Here is a 19,977-nt window from a genome sequence, read left to right as displayed (position 1 = left end):
ATGGCTTCCAGGAGAGGGTGAGGTACAGCCTAGAAAACAATCTGTCAGGAGCCCTGGACGCCAGGCCTGGCTGGCTCTGCCCCCAGCTAGCTCCGTGCCCCTGCCCTCTTCGATCTCCCCTGCTGTGTACAGATCACCAAGAGGGTGGGACACCATTTCTGAGATCCCAGCATAGGTTCTTGACCTCATGCTCCAAATTGAGCAAAAACAGGCACTCCCCTTTGGGGCCTGGCCAACAGCAGTTCTGGGAGTTTCTGGTCTGCACTTGCCTGTGGGTTTCATTTTGGAGTTGAATCACTTCATTTGGAATGTCATTTTTTTCAGTCTCCAACTTGAGCCACAGGAAAGAGAGTGGAGATGACTGGGTCTTGGCTGAGGAAAAGAAATGTATCTCTCAACTCACTGCCTTAGAGATCCTTTCTTCCAGGAACAGTGCCTATCTTGGACACGTGGTTGTGGTCCACGGAAAGGGGGACATCACACACCATCTGCAGCCTCAGGCTCATGATGGTCAGAGGGGACTCTGAAGCCTTTATCTCCAGTAGCTTAAGGACAAGAGGACTGGTTTTGGCCTGCCCTTATCCATACCACCTGGCCATATGCCTACTTCTGTCCCTGGACCATCCAGGCATTTCCACTGATTCAAGAAGGGCCCCTGGGCAGAAGCCATGGGCAATCAGGAGTCTGAATTTCTTCAGGATGACGTTGGGCCCTCTTCACCTTTGGACCAGGGCCTAGGGCAGTGCTCCCTCAGGGTTTGAGGAACAAGAACCTCTCAAGGTATCTTGAGAGATTAGAAATACCTTTGAGTTCGGATGAAACACTGGACACCAGAGATTCCCAAGTTTCTGCTTAAGAGCCGTGGAGAAGGTGGGACTTGAAAGATGTTGGTTTTAGGATTTTCTGGTAGTTTGGGGGAGACTAGGCCCCTAATGCTGCACTTTCTGGCTGCTCTTCCCTTGACCACATGTGTTGCATCATCTCAAAGGCTTGTTGGAAATACAAACACCTGGGTTCTATCCATACCCACTAAATCAAATCATCTGGGGCTAGGGCTCAGGCGTCTATTTTCCATAAGCAGCCCCCTGATAACCAGGGGCTGGGGCTGGGAACCAGAGTGCCCATTCTGCATCGTCTTGGAAAGGGTCTGAAGTCCCTTCTGACAGAGGAAACGGCTCCAGGAACTTCCTGGAGCATGTCAAACCCCACCTCCAGCCCCAGTTGAGAGTGCTCAGTGGAGCGGCCAGCTCCACCCTCCCCACCCCAGTTACCTGTCAGACCTGAGCCAGCAGTCAGTGTGGCCAGAGTGCAGGCAGGGTTTCCTGCCAGGAATTGGGCTGCCTGGCCATGCTCTGGGCGCTCTGGCCCAGGTGGCTGGCAAACAAGGGGCTGCCCCTCCTGGGCGTGGTGCAGCTACAGAAGCGAGAGAAGAGGGGACCTCAGTGGAGGCAGTGGCGGGTAACGTACCTGATCTTCCCCGGGGGTGTGGACAGGAAAAGTTCTGGGAGCGGGAGCCCAGTCCACTGTGGAGACTGGGGCCAACCCTGGGAATGCATTTGGATCTGGGCCAGGACCAATTCGCTCCAGATTACCTGGTAGAGTTTAGAGAATCTGGCCAAACAATAATCTTGAAAATAATCCCACCCAGTTAGGAAGTGGAGGGAGAGGTGATGTGACACTTGTAGCTGGTTGGGTTAGCCTGGTGGTAGAGTTGGGGGGTTGGTGGTTGAGGGGGTGGTGAGAGTGAGGGGCTCGCTGGGGTCTGGAGGAGACAGTCTCACCCCTGGGAGGCTGCAGTCTGCTCTCCTGAGCCCAAGCTGCTGTCTCCTTAGCGACTTGTCAGACCAGTACCAGCTGCATGACTCTAGGTTTCCCTTCACCTGCCTGCCCCGTCTTGGGCCATCTTTTAGCCTTTGTCAGGAGCTGGTGGGTGCAGCTCATCACAGTTTTCTCTTTTGATAATCTCCTAAACACCTTACTTGAGGTTTCACTTTAGCTGTTCGGCTATAGCAGCGGTACTATAGTCAGGGGAGCTGCACGTTTGTGGTGCACAATAAACATAATTACTAAACATAATTAGTTAATGTGTTAAGTACTTGTGCTGGGCACTTTGTATGATTTCTCATTTAAAACTCACTATAACCCTGTGAGATTATCATCTTAACACCCACCTTAGAGACAGGGAAATGAAGTTACTTGCCCAAGGTCATTTAGCTAGTCCACGGTGCAGCTTTGATTTGATCCTGGCCCGACTGATTTCAAGGTCACATTCGTCACCAATGTGCTCAGCTCCCAGTGCTTCACCTGCCAAGGCCTCCTGGGTTCCTGGCGCAGGGACATCAGTGACCCTGGGCCAGGCTGCCTGACGCTCTGTGATGGGATGAGGGAAACCCAAGGTGGGCCCCATGGCAGGGAGGTCAGGCCCCACAGCTGGCTTCCTGGAACTGAGTCTTTCTGTCCTTTCAGCGGGAGACCCACCCCTACTATGACCTCCAGGTGAAGGTGCTGAGAGCCAAAAATATCCAGGGCACAGACCTGCGTGAGTCACCCCTAATGCCACGCTTTCTCCCTTCCTCTCCCTGGGGCCTCCCCAGAGCTCAACAGGGGCTGGTCAGAAGTGCACATGTGTATTTACAGTCTAGCGTATGGAGGTCTGTCTGGTGAGGGAGCCCAAGGGCCAGGCAGGCAGGAGCTGGAGGTGAGGGGAATATACAGACCACTGACTCCTTCCTGAGTCTGGCACATGAAGCAGTGCCAGCCTGGGTGAGTGCATGAGGCCTGCCACTGCCAGAAGTCACTGTCTGATCTCTAGGGGTTTCCATTGCAAGGCTCACACTGGGTGGGAGCTTGGAGCTCATTCTCTGGATCAGGCTGTTTCTGGGAATTATCCCATGGCCTGTGCTGTCACATAATCTCTTCAACTGGTCACCACAGAATTTCCATCCTTTTCAATGGGAGGAGTCTCCCTGGTGGAGATGGACTCAAAGTCGAAGACATGGGCTCTCCCCATCTCCCTACCCCTGCCTGCTCCATGGGCAGCCTCCCCTCCCCTCTCTGCCCTTCCCACCCAACCCCAACTTCTTCCAGGCAACCTTTCCAGTCATAAGCTAGAGGCTGAGGACCTGTCCATCCTACCTACAGTGTCCAAAGCTGACTGCTATGTGCAACTGTGGCTGCCCTCAGCATCCCCCAGCGCCGCCCGGACCAGGGTGGTGGCCAACTGCAGGGACCCCGAGTGGAACGAGACCTTCCACTACCGGATCCATGGTGCCGTGAAGGTGGGGGCTGGACTGCGGAGGGGGAGGTCTCTTCCTAGATGCTTGCCCTCTGCCCCGTCTCAGGTCCCCCCTTTCGACACTGTCCCCAGAATGTCCTGGAGCTCACCCTCTATGACAAGGACATCCTGGAGAATGACCAGCTCTCCCTGCTGCTGTTTGATATGAGGAGCCTCAAGCCAGGCCAACCACACAGACACACCTTCCCCCTCAGCCAGCAGGTGAGCCGCCCCACCTGCGCCGGCAGTGGGCTCAGCCTGAGGAGACGAGGCAGTGGGCACAGGGGTCTCCCGGTCAGCATGGGCCAGACCTCCAGGACAAATGTCCTCCATCCTGCAGCCCTGGTCCCACAAAGCTTTCCTGCAAACACGCCTTCCCTGAGTGAAGCCGACATGTGGGCTTCTTGAGGGCATGGGCTCTGTGTCTCTGTCAGTCATTGATCCTCAGTGTCTAGAACATACCTGCCCACAGCCTTAAATGGATGGAGCTCCTGGTGGCGATGCCACTACCCCATCCTCGGCCCATGAGCAGCCACGACAGTGGTCTCCCTTCTAGTCCCTGGAGTTGAATAGGATCGGGGGTGGGGGGAAGGTCCTGAAACTCTGGGAGTACTTCAAAAACTGGTGCTCCCTTGCTCCCTCCATGTAGGATTCACACGAGCTGCAGGTGGAATTTGTTTTGGAGAAGAGGTGAGTTCCAGTGGAGCCCGTACCCTCCCATTTACGCTGAGATCCTACCAGCTCCCAATCATTAGGTCCTGCGCTGACCTAGTCTGAGAGGGGAGGTCCTGATCCTGACACCCACTCCAACCCCAAACCTGCCCTGCTCCCCAAGTTCTTCAACTGCTTTGGTTACATTATTATAATAACAGCCATCTTGAGGGATTCATGTGTCCCTTGCAGCCAGGTGCCTGCATCTGAAGTCATCACTAATGGGGTACTGGTGGTGAGTAGGGGAGACCAGTTGGGGGATCTTCAGGGCTTGGGGGGGCTTTGAGGAGTCCAGACTGAGCCCATCATGCCCACTTGCCTGAAGGGCACTCAAGGGGAGACATGCGGGGGATGCATCTCCAGGGACAAGGGGGCAACTTGCCTCCACCTGAGGGAATAGCCCAGAAGCCAGCCTTCCCTCCTGGGCACAGCACTCTGCTCACTCAGGCCCCTGGGTTCTGAGACTGCCAAGGAGCCACTGGCCAGGACCCCTCCTCCCCTCCCCCTTTCCTTCCAGGGGACACTGCCTCTGAGTCCTGGGAGGGGTCTGTGACAGAAAACTCTTGCTCATAAAGGCACAGGCCCTGGGAAGGATGTCAGCTCAACCTTTCCCCAGAGAGCCCTCCCCTCCTCTCTCCTGGTTCAGGCCCTGTTCAGGGCCCCAAGGATGCCCTGGCTCCCACAGCCCTCTGCTTTCCTCAGGTTCAGCCATGTTTGAGAATCCAGGGCACTCTCGGGGGCTATGGGACAGCCCCACATCTAGAGCACGGTGAGTCTGGCCAGGGGCCTGGGGTCTTGCCTTCTCTCCTGGGGGGTTGGAGGCTGCTGGTTTCAAGAAGATGGGTCTTAGACAGAAAATTCTTAATTGTTCACTGCTTAAAGCTGACTAAGGATGAAATGGATTGCCTCTGAAAGTAGTGAATTTCTGTCTCTGGAAGTATTCAAGCATAGCGGCTGTATCAGTTCAACTACTGATGTACAAGAAATACCCACAAAATCTCAGTGGCAGACACATCTGGATGTCAGCTGGGACAGGACTGATCTAGGCTGGGCTTGGTGGGGTGACCTGGCTTGGCTCCCATGTCCCTTGTCTACTTGCTGTGACCAGCGGACAAGCCCGGGCATGTCTTGAAGACACCTGCAGAGGTGCAAGAGAGCAAGTCCAGATGAGCAAGAGCTTTTCGAGTCTTTGGTTACATCACTGCCACTCACTAACATTTTGTTAGCCAAAACAAGCACAAGGCTGACTCTAAGTTGGAGGGTGAGGAATACAGCGGCTTCTTTAGTGGGAGGAATTGAGGTCATGTGGCAAAGAGTGAGACCTCCAGAAGTGAAGAACTGGGGCCATTGTGGTCTGTCGCAAAGGCCGGCACTCAGAAGGGGGCCCAGGTGTGGGAGGGGAGTGGAAGCTGTGTGGCAGCTAAGGTCACTCTGATGCTGGGAGTCTGGGCCTCCGGGCCAAGTGCTACCCAGGTAACATCAGGCACTTTCTATGAGTCAGGCACTGGGCTAAGCATTTTATAGTGTTTTATTTTTGAATCCTCAGAACAACCTCCTAAAATAGGTACAGTCATTACTCTCTTTTAATTCATGAGACGGAGCCTCAAAGAAGAATTTTGCTTAAAGTCACATAATCAATAAGTGATGGAGCAGATCCAGGCCCAGGTCTGTGATACACAGACCTGTTTGCTTCCCCCACCACAGCTTTTATTGTTCCTTTCTATGAATAGTCTATATTAGTCTCAGCCTGAAAACTGTGGTGTAAGTAGAAGTATCACTTATTTTTAAATTTCCTTCCAACCCTGCTCATGTCAAGTCTCAGGTCTCATTTGGTGCCAAAGAAGGCATATAGGGAAAGGGATTCCATTTGGACCTCTGCTCCTGAGTGTTTGGGATCTGGGGCTCTTTTGTGGGTCTGTCTGGTCCCCTCTTTGTGGGTGTCATTTGTAGCTCTTTCTGTCTGGGGTCTTGCTTACTCTCCAGAAAGCTGCAGAGTCAAGGGCAGGCCCTGCTGCTCCTGGGCCCCCAGGCCTCTTCCTGCCTCCTCCCAGGCTGGCCTCACCCAGGCAGGGCCAGCTCTCCTCGGCTTCCCCAAGCCTGTCCTCTCTGTGCCACGAATCCACGTCCTCCTTCTACCTCCTCTGCAAACCCTCTATGTTCTCACAAGGTCTTATGCTTCGGAAACAATGTGCAGCTTACTTGCTTTCTCTCTGTCCACAAACCTGCCCCAAGGCAATCAGCAGAGGGCTTGAATAGGGCACCAAAGGGGAAGTACCTGTTGAAAACTGGTAATTAATATAGGATCATTATAATATATGGAGAAGGCAATGGCAACCCACTCCAGTACTCTTGCCTGGAGAATCCCAGGGACGGTGGAGCCTGGTGGGCTGCCGTCTATGGGGTCACACAGAGTCGGACACGACTGAAGCAACTTGGCAGCGGCATTATAATATGACCTTGTATTGGGATGTTTTGAAAGAACAGCATCAAAACATGTGTATTATCTAGGGTGAAACAGATCACCAGCCCGGGTTGGATGCATGAGACAAGTGCTCGGGCCTGGTGCACTGGGAAGACCCAGAGGGATCGGGTGGAGAGGGAGGTAGGAGGGGGGACTGGGATGGGGAATACATGTAAATCCATGGCTAATTCATTTCAATGTATAACAAAAACTACTGTAATGATGTAAAGTAATTAGCCTCCAACTAATAAAAAAAAAAAAATACATGTTTTATACCAGGCTTCCGAGGTGGCACTAGTGGTAAAGAAGTCACCTGCCAATGCAGGACACAGAAGAGACCTGGGTTCAACCCCTGAGCCAGGAAGATTCCTCGGAGGAGGAATTGGCAACCCACTCCAGTATCCTTTCCTGGAGAAATCCATGGAGAGAGGAGTCTGGTGGGCTATAGTCCATGAGGTTGCAAAAGAGTTGGACACGACTGAAATAACTTAGCATGCACTCGTGTTATATACTTAATACAATAATCTCAAAATCATCAGCCCCATAAACCCTGAGCAGGAGCTCTTCGCCCAACAACAGCTCCCAGTTCTGACCAGGACAGGTTATAGGACCCTGAGTGTCTTTTGTGATGCCTTGCCTGTGGGACACGGTGTCAGAGAGCGAGCAGGGTGACGAGCTGACATTTCCAAGGGGAAGAAAAGGGAAGTTGCTGCTGGGGTGCCAGCATCATGAGCCACACACACCCCACGCTCACCCCCTCGCCCGGCACTCACCTGGGCGCTCTGCTCTCAGGCCCTAGGCAGATTCAGCTGGCAGTGCCTGGAGCCTACGAGAAGCCCCAGCTCTTGCCCTTGCAGCCTCCCACGGAGACGGGCATCCCAGCCACGTTCACCTTCCACGTGAACCCAGTACTCAGCTCCAGGCTGGAGGTGGACCCAGGAGAGAAGCTCATGGTCCAGGTGAGTGATGTGGCCTGGGAAGGAGCGAATGACAGAATCAGTCCACTCTGGATGAGGCCCCTTTCCTTCTCCTCTGAGTGTTTTCTTCTCTGCAGGGTGACTCGAGGGCCAAGGAGGAGGCCCAGACTGGCAAGCCTGGCATCCTGCTCTCCTCTCTGGCCCTAGGCCAGGAGCAGCAGTGCGTCGTGGCCCTGGGGGAGGTGAGGCCCTGTCCAGGTGCCTGAGGGATCCCTGCCTGCTCTGTCACCACCAGAAAGGGTCAGGGGGAGGAGGTCAAGATAAGGCCAGCCGAGAGCTCAGGCACAGGGTCCACATCCAGGCCAGAGTCACCAGAGCATCCAGTGCTGTGAGACCCACTCGGTGCCCTGGTGATGGGCTGTTCTTTCTTCCAGGGCCAGGAGGTGGCCATGAGGGTGAAGGCAGAGATGAGGTGAGGCAGTGGGGGTGCTATTCTGCTGACTCAGCTCAGCTGGGGGTTGGGGGTGTCTGGTTCCCATGGGGTCTTCCTGAGGGGTCCCCTGGAGTGTGCATCTGTCTGCTCCTGTGAAAATGGGTTTGGCTGGAGGCTCTGCTCCAGTGAACCGTCACCCACTACCCCACCCCCAACCTCATCTGAGGCAGCTCTGGGGACCTTGACCTGCGTCTCGGCTTCGACCTCTGTGATGGGGAGAAGGAGTTTCTGGAGAAGAGGAAGCGGCTCGTGTCCAAGGCCTTTCAGCAGGCTTTGGGGTTGAGCCAGGCTCCCGACAGTAGCCAGGTATGGAATGGAGGAGCTGGGCCCCAGAGTGGCTAGGACCAAATCCAACTTCTTCCTTGAGAGACTGACTGTGTGGCTAGGAGGTGACAGGAAGTGTTAAGGAAGTGTGGGGACCAGTGGAGGAAGGCAGCCAGCCTGTTTGCCTGAGCTGACAGGCATGCTCGGGAGAGTCAGGACCCCATACATAATGGGGGCTGAGCAGCCTCGGCCGAGGGGGCTCTATTAGTCTGCTCCGGCTGCTATAACGGCACACCCCAGACTGGTGGCTCAAAAAATGGACATTTATTATCTAGCCTGGAGGCTGGAAGTTCCAGATCAAGGAGCCATCAGGGTCTGATGAGGCTGCTCTTGCTGACTATAGACGGCCACCTTCTGGCTGGGCCCTCACATGGCCTTTCCCCCGTGCGTGTGCAAGGGTTTGGGGGAGTCTCTCTCCCTTCCTCTTCTTACAAGGACACCAGTCCTATGGGATGAAGGTCCCACCCTTATCACCTCACATAATCTATATTACCTCCTTATTGGCCCTCCCGCCCATGTCCGCGGGAGGCTGCAGGGGCAAGGACACAATGCTGTTTTTAAGAGTAGACAAAGAGATTTGGAAGTGGAGGCTCCGTGGGAGCCTGTGTCTGGGAGGCAGGGGGAAAGGCAGTGCTGAGGGGGAGACCTGGGGTAAATCAGGAATAAGCAGTGGCTTCCTCCTGTGCCTGGTGCTGACCAACTGAGCCAGCCTAGACTTCTGGTTTGGTAATGCCTGCCCTGCGCCTGGTCTCCATTCTGTGGGCAGAGGGTAGAAAGGGCACAGGCCTGCTAACAGGCTCTCTGCCTCCTCTAGCCCTCTGAAGGCACAGTGACCTTGTTGGGATGTGGCCACAGAACATTTTTTTCAAGACAGGAGAAGAAAGGAAAAACAGGGAAAGGAACCAGAAGCCTGGGGTGAAATGAAGCAGACCTTCCTGGAAAATTTGAGGAGCCAAAAAGTTTCTAGTCTGATCCCACCTGGCCCCTCTGATCCTAAAAAGACATCTGGGCACCTCTTGTGTCTGGGGTGTGTCCAAGCCGCATGCTGGCCTCTGTCACTTCAGTTCTTGTTCTCAGCTGGGGGTAACTTCATGCCCCACCCATCTAGGGGACATTTGTCACCACCACTGGGGGAGGGGAGGGGGATGCTACTGGTGTCTGTTGGGTAACGGCCAGAAATGTTGCTCAATGTCCTATAACACACAGAATAAGTTCCTTACAACAAAGAATGATCTGGTCCAAAATCACCAACAGTGCCAAGGTTGAGAAACCTTGATTTCACTGTTTTGAGCAAATCCAATATACCTCCCAGGTACATACTTTCCTGGTATAATGTTAAGAGCCATCTCTGAGGCTCTACTGCATCAGTTTGAGAGCCTAGTACTTACTATTGGCATGAGTGTGGACACAGTATCTAAACACCCTGAGCCTCAGTTTCCTCACCTGTAAAGTGGGGATGCCATTGGGTTGCTTTGAAGATTCAGTGAGATAACACAAGACTCTTAGACCAGTGTCTGATATGCTGAGAAATAGCAGATGAGCAACAGCGAGAGTAGAAGGTATCATGACCATCACTGTGCCCAGGTGCCGGTGGTAGCTGTGCTGGGCTCCGGAGGTGGAACCCGAGCCATGTCTTCTCTGTACGGCAGCCTGGCTGGGCTACAGGAGCTCGGCCTCTTGGACACTGTGACCTACCTGAGCGGCGTCTCTGGGTCCACCTGGTAAGTGAGGTAGGGGCAGCACAAAATAAAGGAGAGCTCTCAAGGGGCAGGGCTGTGACCTGGTGATCTGGTGAGGAGGCCCAGGAAGGGACAGAGTCCACAGGGCCCTCTGAGTAGGTGGTGCAGGTCAGAGCAAGGGATGGGGGAGGAGGGGTGACTCACAGACACCTGCATCTCTCTACCCTCTTGCTGTGCCTCCCTGTCCCTAATTCCCTGCATACCCAGGTGCATCTCCACACTCTACAAGGACCCAGCCTGGTCCCAGGTGGCCTTGCAGGGCCCTATTGAGCGTGCCCAGGCTCGGGTGTGCAGCAGTAAGATGGGGGCAATGTCCACGGAGCGCCTGCAGTACTACGCCCAGGAACTGGGGATCCGGGAAAGCAGCGGCCACAGCACTTCCCTCGTTGACCTCTGGGGCCTTCTCGTTGAATATTTCCTGTACCAGGAGGTAAGAGATGAGTAGGTAATAAATGAACGTGGCTCCAGTCCACCTTACCCCATCAGCACTTAGTTCCACTAAAGCTTTCCAAAAACTTAGTGCTTAGGCCTCACTGCCAGAGATGCTGGTTTTGGTTGGTGAGTTGTCAAGCCCTAGTTCGGGTCTGCTTTGAAAGTGTACCAAAGGATTCCAACCTGCTGTTGAGGAAGAATGCCATTCCAGCCCACTGGCCAAACATGCGTGATGCACTTCACCTGGTGTCTTCTCTGGGAACTGCAGACCCAGCAGGCACTAGGAAATGAGATGAGAGCTAAGTGAAGTTCTTAGGACCCTGGGGACCTATGGGTCCTGGCCCACTGGTGTGTGGCTGTTAGTTGTGAAAGTGATATTATTTCTAAGAAAAGAATACATGTTTTCTAGTGATTTACTTTTTAAAAGAAAGTAGATTGGATTTTCAGTTATTCCTTTAAAAATGTCACTTGACTCCCTTGGGTTCTGATATGCTTTCTTGAATGGGAAGAAAGGGAGAGGGTGTTCCCAAAGGCCCCGGGACTGCACAAAGCCCACAGTGGCCTCTGCTCTGCTGCAGCCCGAAGCCTGTCCTTTCCAGAGTTGTCTCTAGATTGCAGCCCTTAGCAACCGAAGTCTTGGGGGCACACCACACCGCGCAGGGTGGCACAGGGCTGTGGGAAGGGAACTCCCAAAAGGCCAAGTGGTCTCCCTTCTTTCCTTACCAGGAAAATCCTGCCAAGCTGTCCGACCAGAAGGAGGCAGTCAGCCAGGGCCAGAACCCTTACCCCATCTACGCCAGCGTCAACGTCCGTAGCAACATCAGTGGGGAGGACTTTGCAGGTGCCAGGGTGTGGGGACCTAGGGAGAAGGTAGAAGCAATGGTGGGGGTGGGTGTAAGAGGCCAGGGTTTTCAGGGTACAGGTGGGTGCCTTGGAGCAGCACAGTAGACCTGCTGCATCCTACTCTGGACAAGGCAAAGATTCCTGCTCAGGCACAAGGGTAGTGGGGAACCATGGGCTCCTGATCAGAAGCCCCTGGTGACATTCCCTTCACTTTGGCTCCCAGAGTGGTGCGAGTTCACCCCCCATGAGGTCGGCTTCCCCAAGTACGGTGCATATGTCCCCACCGAGCTCTTTGGCTCAGACTTCTTCATGGGACGACTGCTGCAGCTCCGGCCCGAGTCCCGGATCTGCTACCTGCAGGGTACGTCTAGGTGGGAGGGCTGGGGACAGGGCAGGCTCCGTGAAGTGGGTGGAGGGGTTGTGAAGGCCTGGGGCCTTGCCTTTTTCCCTAGGTATGTGGGGCAGCGCCTTTGCAGCCAGCCTGGATGAGATCTTCCTGAAGACCGCTGGCCGGGGTCTCAGCTTCCTAGACTGGTGCAGAGACAGTGTGAAAATCACAGGTGAGAGCAGAGATCCCCCAACCAAGCCCACCCCCAGCCCCCAATACCTCTTTCCAGCAATAGGACCCTGGCAGAGGCCTAAGGAATGAGGGCAAAGGACTTGGATGTCCCATTTGGTTCAGAGACGTACTGAGAAGATATCTTCCGGCTTAGGGTCTCTGGATGCCCAGAGGTCTACAAGGAGGCTGGAGGATGGGGGGCCCATGTCAGAAAATGGAGTGGGAGCTGTGAGTGCTCTGTGATAAGCCTATGCCTTTAATTCTCCATTTGAGCTTCAATTAGATCAATTTGGGGCTACTGGGCAGCTGGCCGATCCTCTGCCCACCCACCTCAGGGCTCCCCTTCAGCCCACTCCTTAAATGGCCCATGAGCTTCCTGCTACATAGACTACCTTCCCCGCCTTTCTTCCCTGGGTAACTTTTGCCCTGTTCTAAAAGTTCAGCTCAGACATCATTTTGTCAGGAGGCATCTCTGTTCCACTCCGTCCCCCCAGGTTGATCAAGGGTCTGACTGCCAAATTCCAGTAGAACCGTATGCACATCCCATGTGGTCCTGACCTCAGGGCATTGTCACCATTATGACCTCTTTACACATACCAGGTCTCCCCTGGTATGCTGTGAGCCTTGGAGGGCCAGGGCCGGGGCTGTCCACCTCTACAAACCCGTGCCCAGCACAGTGACCAGTATGACACGTGATAATTGCTCAGCAGGTGTTTAATGGGTGAAATTCTAACTGGAAGTTGCCTATGCAGCTTTAAGGGTAGGTGGTATTTAATACATGCTATGTCATAGGCAATTTTCAAAATATGGGGATCATGAAAGAAAGTCATTTAAGTTTGGGAAGCAGTGGTCAGAGGCCTGGGAGTTGGGGTTGGGGAAGAGGAGGGGTATGGGGAGATGAAGCGGGCTTCTATGAAGCATAAGGACCACTGGGCAAAGGAGGGCACCACTTCTCACTGATTTTCACCCTCCCACCTCCACCTAGATGACTGCCAAGAGCTCCAGCTTCACGATCCAGCGCGCCTGAGAACCAGGCTCTTCACCCCTCAGGGACCCTTCTATCAGGTTGTACAGGACATATGCACCTCCCGGCTGACCTCAGCTGAGAACCCCAACTTCACCCAGGGCCTCCTCCTGCACGAGGACTATGTGTCTGGCAGGGAATTTGTGGCCTGGAAAGGTGGGTGCTGCTCTGGGCAGGGTCCCACCTACTGCCTGTGCCTGTGGCTCACTGAGGCCAGTTCTGCCTTTTGACCATGATAGGGGTTGGGGTGGAGCTTTGGCTGCTCTGGGAGGCCAGCAGGGGAAGAACTGTGATGACTGTGCTGAGAGGCAGGGCTGGGAGCTGAGATGGGAGACCCTGTGGCTGTCAGAGACAGGAGGAGAGCTCTCGACAGAGAGGGGCGAAGAGAAGAGGGGTGCTGCAAAGCACAGGCATTTGTCTTTGTGCAGATTTGCATCCAGACGCCTTCCCCAACCAGCTCACTCCCATGAGGGACTGTCTAAACCTGGTGGACGGAGGCTTTGCCATCAACTCCCCATTCCCGCTGAGCCTGCAGCCACAAAGAGCTGTGGACCTCATTCTGTCCTTCGACTATTCTCTGGATGCCCCTTTTGAGGTAAAGTGCAGAGCGGGTGGGGGATGGGTCTTTGCTACAGCAGCCTGGCTGGGCATTGAGGGATCACCCATTGAGGAGGGCCTGGGTTCTGGGCTGTGGGTGAGCACCTTGTGAACACCGTTAGGAGTTCTGGTCTCCCCATCTGGAAGGTGATGGGGGAGAGTGGGAGTCAGGAGAGGAGGCCAAAGAGAGTCCTCAGGAGCCTTTATCTGGGCAAAGAGAAGACTGATGTTCTGGACTGTGCTATTTCTGGTGGATTCCTTGTTCCTGTCTGGGCCTGGGTCTAGGTCTGCTGTCCCTTGGTTACAATGATAACCACAGACCCAGCAGGGCCCCCCAGGGAGTCTCGGTCAGCGGCTCCCTCCAGTCATGTCGGGTTTTGGAGGTGGGATCTGTTTGTGTTGCCTGAAGTCACTTGGCTGGTGGGAGGCAGAGCTGGCATAGAAACCTGGGCCTGTGTGAGTCCAGGGGGCCTCAGGTAGGGTCAGAAGTGCACAAGTCAGCATCCCTACTCAGGTCTTACAGATGACAGAGAAGTACTGCCTGGACCGAGGCATCTCCTTCCCCAGGATTGAGGTGTCCCCGGAGGACATGAAGGAACCCCACGAGTGCTACCTGTTTGCCAAGGCTCAGGACCCAAGCTCACCCATCATACTGCACTTCCCCCTGGTCAACCGTACCTTCCGCACACACCTGGCCCCAGGTGAGGGGAGCCTGGGGTCTGGGTCTGGTCCACAGAGCCCTGGGCTGGTGAGGAGGGTGCTGTCCCCAGGATGATGTATGAAAGCCTTCCTCTTGGAGGCCCCAGCTGGCCTCTCCTTCCTGGACTCAGCATGCACATTGGCCTGGCTCCTCCTGGAGGGGGAGAGAGCTGAGATGGGGGCCCAAGCAGAACCCATGGACCCAGCTGGATGTCCTGGGGAGGTGGGCTTTTGGATTGGCAACTCCTAGCCACAGAGTACCCTCGCCCGGCCTCTCTCCATGTCCCATCACAGGTATGGAGCGAAAAACGTCTGAGGAGAAGGCTGGTGGGGACTTTGTCATCAACGGGCCAGACACTCCCTATGGCATGATGAACTTCACCTACGAGCCCCAAGAGTTTGAGCAGCTGGTGGCCCTGAGTCGATACAACGTCCTGAACAATGTGGAGACTGTGCGGAAGGCCCTCCAGCTGGCTCTCGACCGGCGACAGACTGGGGACAGGACTGGAGGCTGACCCAGGCTGGAGTTGGGGGACTGGGACAGAGGAGGGACCCTGGGCTCCAGACCAGGGCTGGGTAGGGGGAGGGGCAGTGGACCCTGCAGGTCTTCTGCTTCTCATCTCTTTGGAACCTACACTGAGGTCCCCAGGCCCTGGGGATGTTCCTCCAGGGTGCAGCCTGGACTTTTTGGGGTTCCTTCTCCCCTGTGTTTCTAGAGGAGGTGGTGTGTCTCTGGGGGTGTGTGGACTTGGGGGTCCCTTCTCCCCTGTGTTTCTGGGAGGAGGTAGTGTGTCGGGGAAGGGGTATGTGGCAGACGTGAGCAGTTCTCATCTGACATTAGACTGTGTGGAGGGACTCAGGCGACTGTCATGGCCCAGGGCCCACGCCAAACACAGAAGGACTTCAGAGGGACCAGGTCTTCAGATCCTCAACAGAAGGGGCACTGTGAGAGCTGAGTGCAGGTTACTGCCCTGAACTGATAACAGAAGCAAAGATGCATCCATCCAATCCACACTTCCTGCAAACAGCCCCAGCCCTGACCATCCCTCCACTCCCCACTGCATCTGCATGCTAAAGGCATCCAGAATAAAGGGGGACCACATCAGTTGCCCATCTGGGTCACTAACCCCAAGGTCCCACCTGTTAATTCCTCTTCACCTCTGGCCTCCCCTGCCCGCCTCATGGCTCCCCACCCTTCTGGGCTCAGCCTCCTGAAGGCTGTGGGGTGATCTCCCCTCCTGGCTGGGCTCCAGCTGGAGGTTCCCCATGCTAATTACCCATCTTTGTTCTTTAAACTTGGGTCACATCCTCTTATCAGGTGTACTTCTGCTACCTTGAGCAAACAGTCTCACCATTCCCAGAAGTTAAATGAGTATGTCTAGAGGGCATATCCATTTATTGGTGCAGAGCAAACATGAATCTGCATGTGTGTGTGTGTTCCCAGTGGCACTGCCCTTTGAGCGCCTGTCAGCTGCCAGGGATGGGCAGGGGTAGAGAGAGCCTAGCTGGGAACTCAGAGCCTGGGTTCCCGCCTTTTTCACAGGTGTGTCCTGCCATCTGGGCCATCTACTTCCCTCTTCCTCTGCTTATCATTTCTTCTGACCCACAAGGTACCCTCCGAACATCCGAAGCTTCTCCAGCATTGGCAGATTTCCGATCTGTGGAGAGGAGATCCGCAATGACTGGGCTTGGTGTGGGGGTCTTCAGGCTCTCTCCCTCTGGCCAGGGCCTCTGTAGCCTCTTTCTCCTCCCGCTGCCCCACCCAGCACTGAACCTCCTGGGGCCCTTCCATGGCCCAGCTGCCATACAGTAAGTCCCCGACACTCGAACCTTCAAGCTGTGAACTTTCAAAGATATGAATGTGCGTTCCATCAGCATCAGGCCCTAGTGAAGCTGCAGCTTGCCTTCCATCTCCTAGTGCTGACCATCCCTCCACTCAACCATCTCCCACTTCCTTTTCCTCATCCAGTCAGTAACTCTTTTTGCCTGTTCACTCAGTGCCCACCTCTGTATGCCAGCTTTTGTCATGTACTCTTTAAGGTACTGCACTGTAAGATTAAAAAGGTTTCCTTTATTTTTTATGTTTGTTTTTTGTGTTAGGTGGATATCTTAGGCTAACTCTGTTGGATTTAATGTACAAATTGGACTTACAAACATGCTCTCGGAATGGAACTTGTTTGTATGCTGGGGACTTACTCTACTCACTGCTCATTCAACACTCCCCTGCTGCCAGGAGTGCTCACTTTGGGTATCACCTCTGCCTAGATCTGTCTCTCTCTCTCCCTCAATCACACATACATGCTGTCCATGGCCCAAGTCACTATTCCTCTTTTAATCAGGGAACCTATGTGACAAAGCCTCATCTGTCCCGACTCTGGGAAGAAGACCCTAGTTCTGGTTTCCAGCTGGGAGGAAGGTGTCTAGATCCCAGCGTGTGTCCCTAGCCTGGCCTGGGATCTGAGCCTCTAGCTGGATGGGAACCAGGAGGGCTGGGGGAGCTGGGCCTCAAAAGAGCCAGTGCTTCTTGCTGGTGTGGGGTGGGGCAGTTTGGGTCTCTTCTGCCCCCTCCCTAGGGACCATTGCTCCTCAGATAGGCCATCTGATTAGCTGCTGTTTGCACATCTTTTATGACTTTCTCCTTTGACCTCCTGTCTTCCTTTTGGTTTTATCTTTCTTTTTGTTGGAGTGCAAAATTGAATAGTTCTATAGTGGAGGGGTTCATCTTTCAGTGTCCTATCCTTTTTGCCTTTTCCTACTGTCCATGGGGTTCTCAAGACAAGAATACTGAAGTGATTTGCCATTCCCTTCTCCAGTGGACCACGTTTTGTCAGATCTCGCCATCATGACCCGTCCATCTTGGGTGACCCTACACGGCATGGCTCATAGTTTCACTGAGTTAGACAAGGCTGTGGTCCATGTGATCAGATTGGTTAGTTTTCTGTGATTGTGGTTTTCAGTCTGTCTGCCCTTTGATGGATAAAGATAAAAGGCTTATGGAAGCTTCTGGATGGGAGAGACTGACTAAGGGGGAAACTGGGTCTTGTTCTGACTGGTTCCAAATCGGGAAAGGAGTACATCAAGGCTGTATATTGTCACCCTGCTTATTTAACTTATATGCAGAGTACATCTTGAGAAATGCTGGGCTGGAGGAAGCACAAGCTAAAATCAAGATTGCTGGGAGAAATATCAGTAACCTCAGATATGCAGATGACACCACCCTTATGGCAGAAAGTGAAGAAGAACTAAAGAGCCTCTTGATGAGAGTGAAAGAGGAGAGTAAAAAAGTTGGCTTAAAGCTCAACATTCAGAAAACTAAAATCATGGCATCTGGTCCCATCACTTCATGGGAAATAGATGGGGAAATATTGGAAACAGTGACAGACTTTATTTTTCGGGGCTCCAAAATAACTGCAGGTGGTGACTGCAGCCATGAAATTAAAAGACGCTTGCTCCTTGGGAGAAAAACTATGACCAACCTAGACAGCTTATTAAAAAGCAGAGACATTACTTTGCCTACAAAGGTCCATCTAGTCAAAGCTATGGTTTTTCCAGTAGTCAGGTATGGATGTGAGAGTTGGACTATAAAGAAAGTTGAGCGCCGAAGAATTGATGCTTTTGAACTGTGTTGTTGGAGAAGACTCTTGAGGGTCCCTTGGACAGCAAGGAGATCCAAACAGTCCATCCTAAAGGAAATCAGTCCTAAACATTCATTGGAAGGACTGATGTTGAAGCTGAAACTCCAATCCTTTGGCCACCTGATGCAAAGGACTCACTCATTTGAAAAGACTCCGATGCTGGGAAAGATTGAAGGTGGGAGGAGAATGGGATGACAGAGGATGAGATGATTGTATGTTATCACCAACTATAATGGACATGAGTTTGAGTAAACTCCAGGAGTGGTGATGGACAGGGAGGTCTTGTGTGCTGCAGTCCATGGGGTCACGAGTTGGACACGACTGAGCAACTAAACTGAACTGAACTGAGTGGAGGATCTGTGGAATATAAATCTTCTGAGTCCTGATATATCTAGACTTGGCTTTTCTTGCCCTGACTTATAACAGTCTAAAGGAGGGAAGAATTCTTGGTTCAGATTTGCATTTACTCAGATTTTTATTTTCCTTGTGTTGGATATTGCTGCTGGGCAGCTTGATGTCAAATGCATTCTCATCCCATTGTAGGTAATTTATCTTTACCTAATTTTTACGGTTTTCTCTTTGTCTTTAATTTTCAAAAGTTTCACTATGATTTTTCTAAAGTTACAACTTGAAAAAATGAACAAGCTCTTTCCTGTTTTGAGATTCATGTCTTTTTGAAGCTCTAAGAAATTTTCTACCAATTTTATCAAAACACTACTCCTCTTCATTCTCTCTTTCTGGATTCCTATTAAATGGATACAGAAATGTATGAATGGATCCTCCGTATTCCTAAACTTCCTTTTATACACTCAATTTTTTCATTTGTGTGGCATTCTGGAACTTTTCTTTGCATGATTTTTTGGTTCATAAATACATTCTCCACCTGTGGGCAGTCTGCTCTATCCACCTTCTGGGGGATGGGTTTAATTTTTGACTGTCACATTTCCCTGCTTAAATTCCCAAATAGGATCTTATGAAACTACCAGTTTTCATTGCATGGAAATGCTTGACCACTTACCTCAGATGGTGTTAATATGTACATTTGATGGAAGTTTTCTGGTTGTTATGTGAACAGTTTCCTTGGGGAAGAATCTCTGTTGCCTACCCTTCATGGGCTTTGCCTTCTTTATATATTTGGTAATTCTTGGTTGTCATTTCATCGCTAAGAGGGTTATTATGTACAAGCTCCCAGCAGTGATGGCTCTTGGTCAGGTCACTGGCCATGCAATGGCAATCGTGGCCTTCAGGTGGCAGTGTGGGACTCAGGGAGGAGGTGAAAAGATGCAGTTCTAGAGACTGACCAGCAGAGCCTGGAAGAGACGTTATGAATTTATTAATCTATGTTTATATCTGATGGGTTTGGTGTTGCAAGGGATATGTAAAATATTACAATGGAGAATTCCAGTTTCAAGATGAAAGACAGAGGACAGGCTGAGATCACTCCCCAGCATTTTTTTTTTTTTAATTAACAATTTTCAGTTACCCAGTAAACTTTCTGAATTTGTTTTTTTTTAATAAAAAATTTAGGTTAAATCAGCAATTGTACATCCTAAAAAATAAACAGTTAGGTATTCTATTTTCAGGGAAGCAATGGAGATGTTGACATAGAGAACAGACTTGTGGACACAGTGTGGAAAGGAAAGGGTGAGACATATTGAGAGAGTAGCATTGAACCGTATACATTACCATATGTAAAATAGAGAGGCGGTGGGAATTTGCTGCATGATGCAGGGAGCTCAAACCAAGGCTCTGTTACAACCTAGAGGGGTGGGATGGGATAGAAGATGGGAGGAGGTTCAAGAAGAGGGGGACATGTGTATACTTAGAGTTGATTCATGTCGATGTGTGGCAGAAACCAGCACGTTGTGAAGCAATTATCCTCCAGAATAAATAAAACTTTAAAAGTTAAGTGTTATTGTTGCATAAAGTTCTATTCTATGAATAATACCTGAGTTTCTTTTTTGATCTCCATGGTATTTTTTAGTCCCCAAAGGCACCATCCATCTGAGGTGATGTCCATCACTTCCACAGGACCAGTTATCTCTGACACACAGAAGGGTAAGGAACCTTTTGGTCTGAGAGTTGCCAGCCTCACTAAGGTTCTCAAGGGCCAATTACAAGGCGCCGTGAGGGTGAAATGAGACGAGGTGTGTGATATGCTGAGCACAGCAGCTGGAAAGCTGTCTGCTCTCAGCACTGGCTGATTGCTCTTTTCTAAGAGGTGTTAATCACTCTGCGCTGCAGAGAAATGGTCTCTTGGCTGGTCCTA

At 52.4% G+C, this 19,977-nt stretch overlaps 1 protein-coding gene across 1 annotated transcript; it reads left to right on the top strand.

The window, feature by feature from the left end:
• On the top strand, positions 1 to 19,655 carry PLA2G4F (phospholipase A2 group IVF). Its single transcript, XM_070468544.1, has 21 exons — positions 1 to 17; positions 1,371 to 1,458; positions 2,467 to 2,539; positions 3,088 to 3,278; positions 3,368 to 3,496; positions 3,924 to 3,964; positions 4,178 to 4,220; positions 4,688 to 4,754; positions 7,239 to 7,405; positions 7,501 to 7,605; positions 7,798 to 7,835; positions 8,027 to 8,162; positions 9,765 to 9,901; positions 10,127 to 10,349; positions 11,078 to 11,192; positions 11,418 to 11,555; positions 11,647 to 11,754; positions 12,739 to 12,933; positions 13,206 to 13,372; positions 13,889 to 14,075; positions 14,368 to 19,655. Exons 1-21 carry the CDS (start codon positions 1 to 3, stop codon positions 14,586 to 14,588), a joined length of 2,586 nt encoding a protein of 861 aa, XP_070324645.1. The 3' UTR covers positions 14,589 to 19,655.
• Positions 19,656 to 19,977: the final 322 nt, after the last annotated feature.

The sequence above is a fragment of the Odocoileus virginianus genome, chromosome 6 (genome assembly GCF_023699985.2).
Source record: "Odocoileus virginianus isolate 20LAN1187 ecotype Illinois chromosome 6, Ovbor_1.2, whole genome shotgun sequence".
Taxonomy (NCBI): domain Eukaryota; kingdom Metazoa; phylum Chordata; class Mammalia; order Artiodactyla; family Cervidae; genus Odocoileus; species Odocoileus virginianus.
The sequence above is the reverse complement of the archived record's forward strand: the minus strand, read 5'-3'. Positions and strand labels throughout refer to the sequence as shown.

What these genes read in the sequence shown, in the direction of transcription:
- PLA2G4F (XM_070468544.1), top strand. An exon ending in CTCAGTGGAGGCAGTGGCGG is followed by an intron (nt 1,459 to 2,466) that starts GTAACGTACCTG and finishes CTGTCCTTTCAG; the next exon opens with CGGGAGACCCACCCCTACTA. An exon ending in AGGGTGAAGGCAGAGATGAG is followed by an intron (nt 7,836 to 8,026) that starts GTGAGGCAGTGG and finishes CATCTGAGGCAG; the next exon opens with CTCTGGGGACCTTGACCTGC.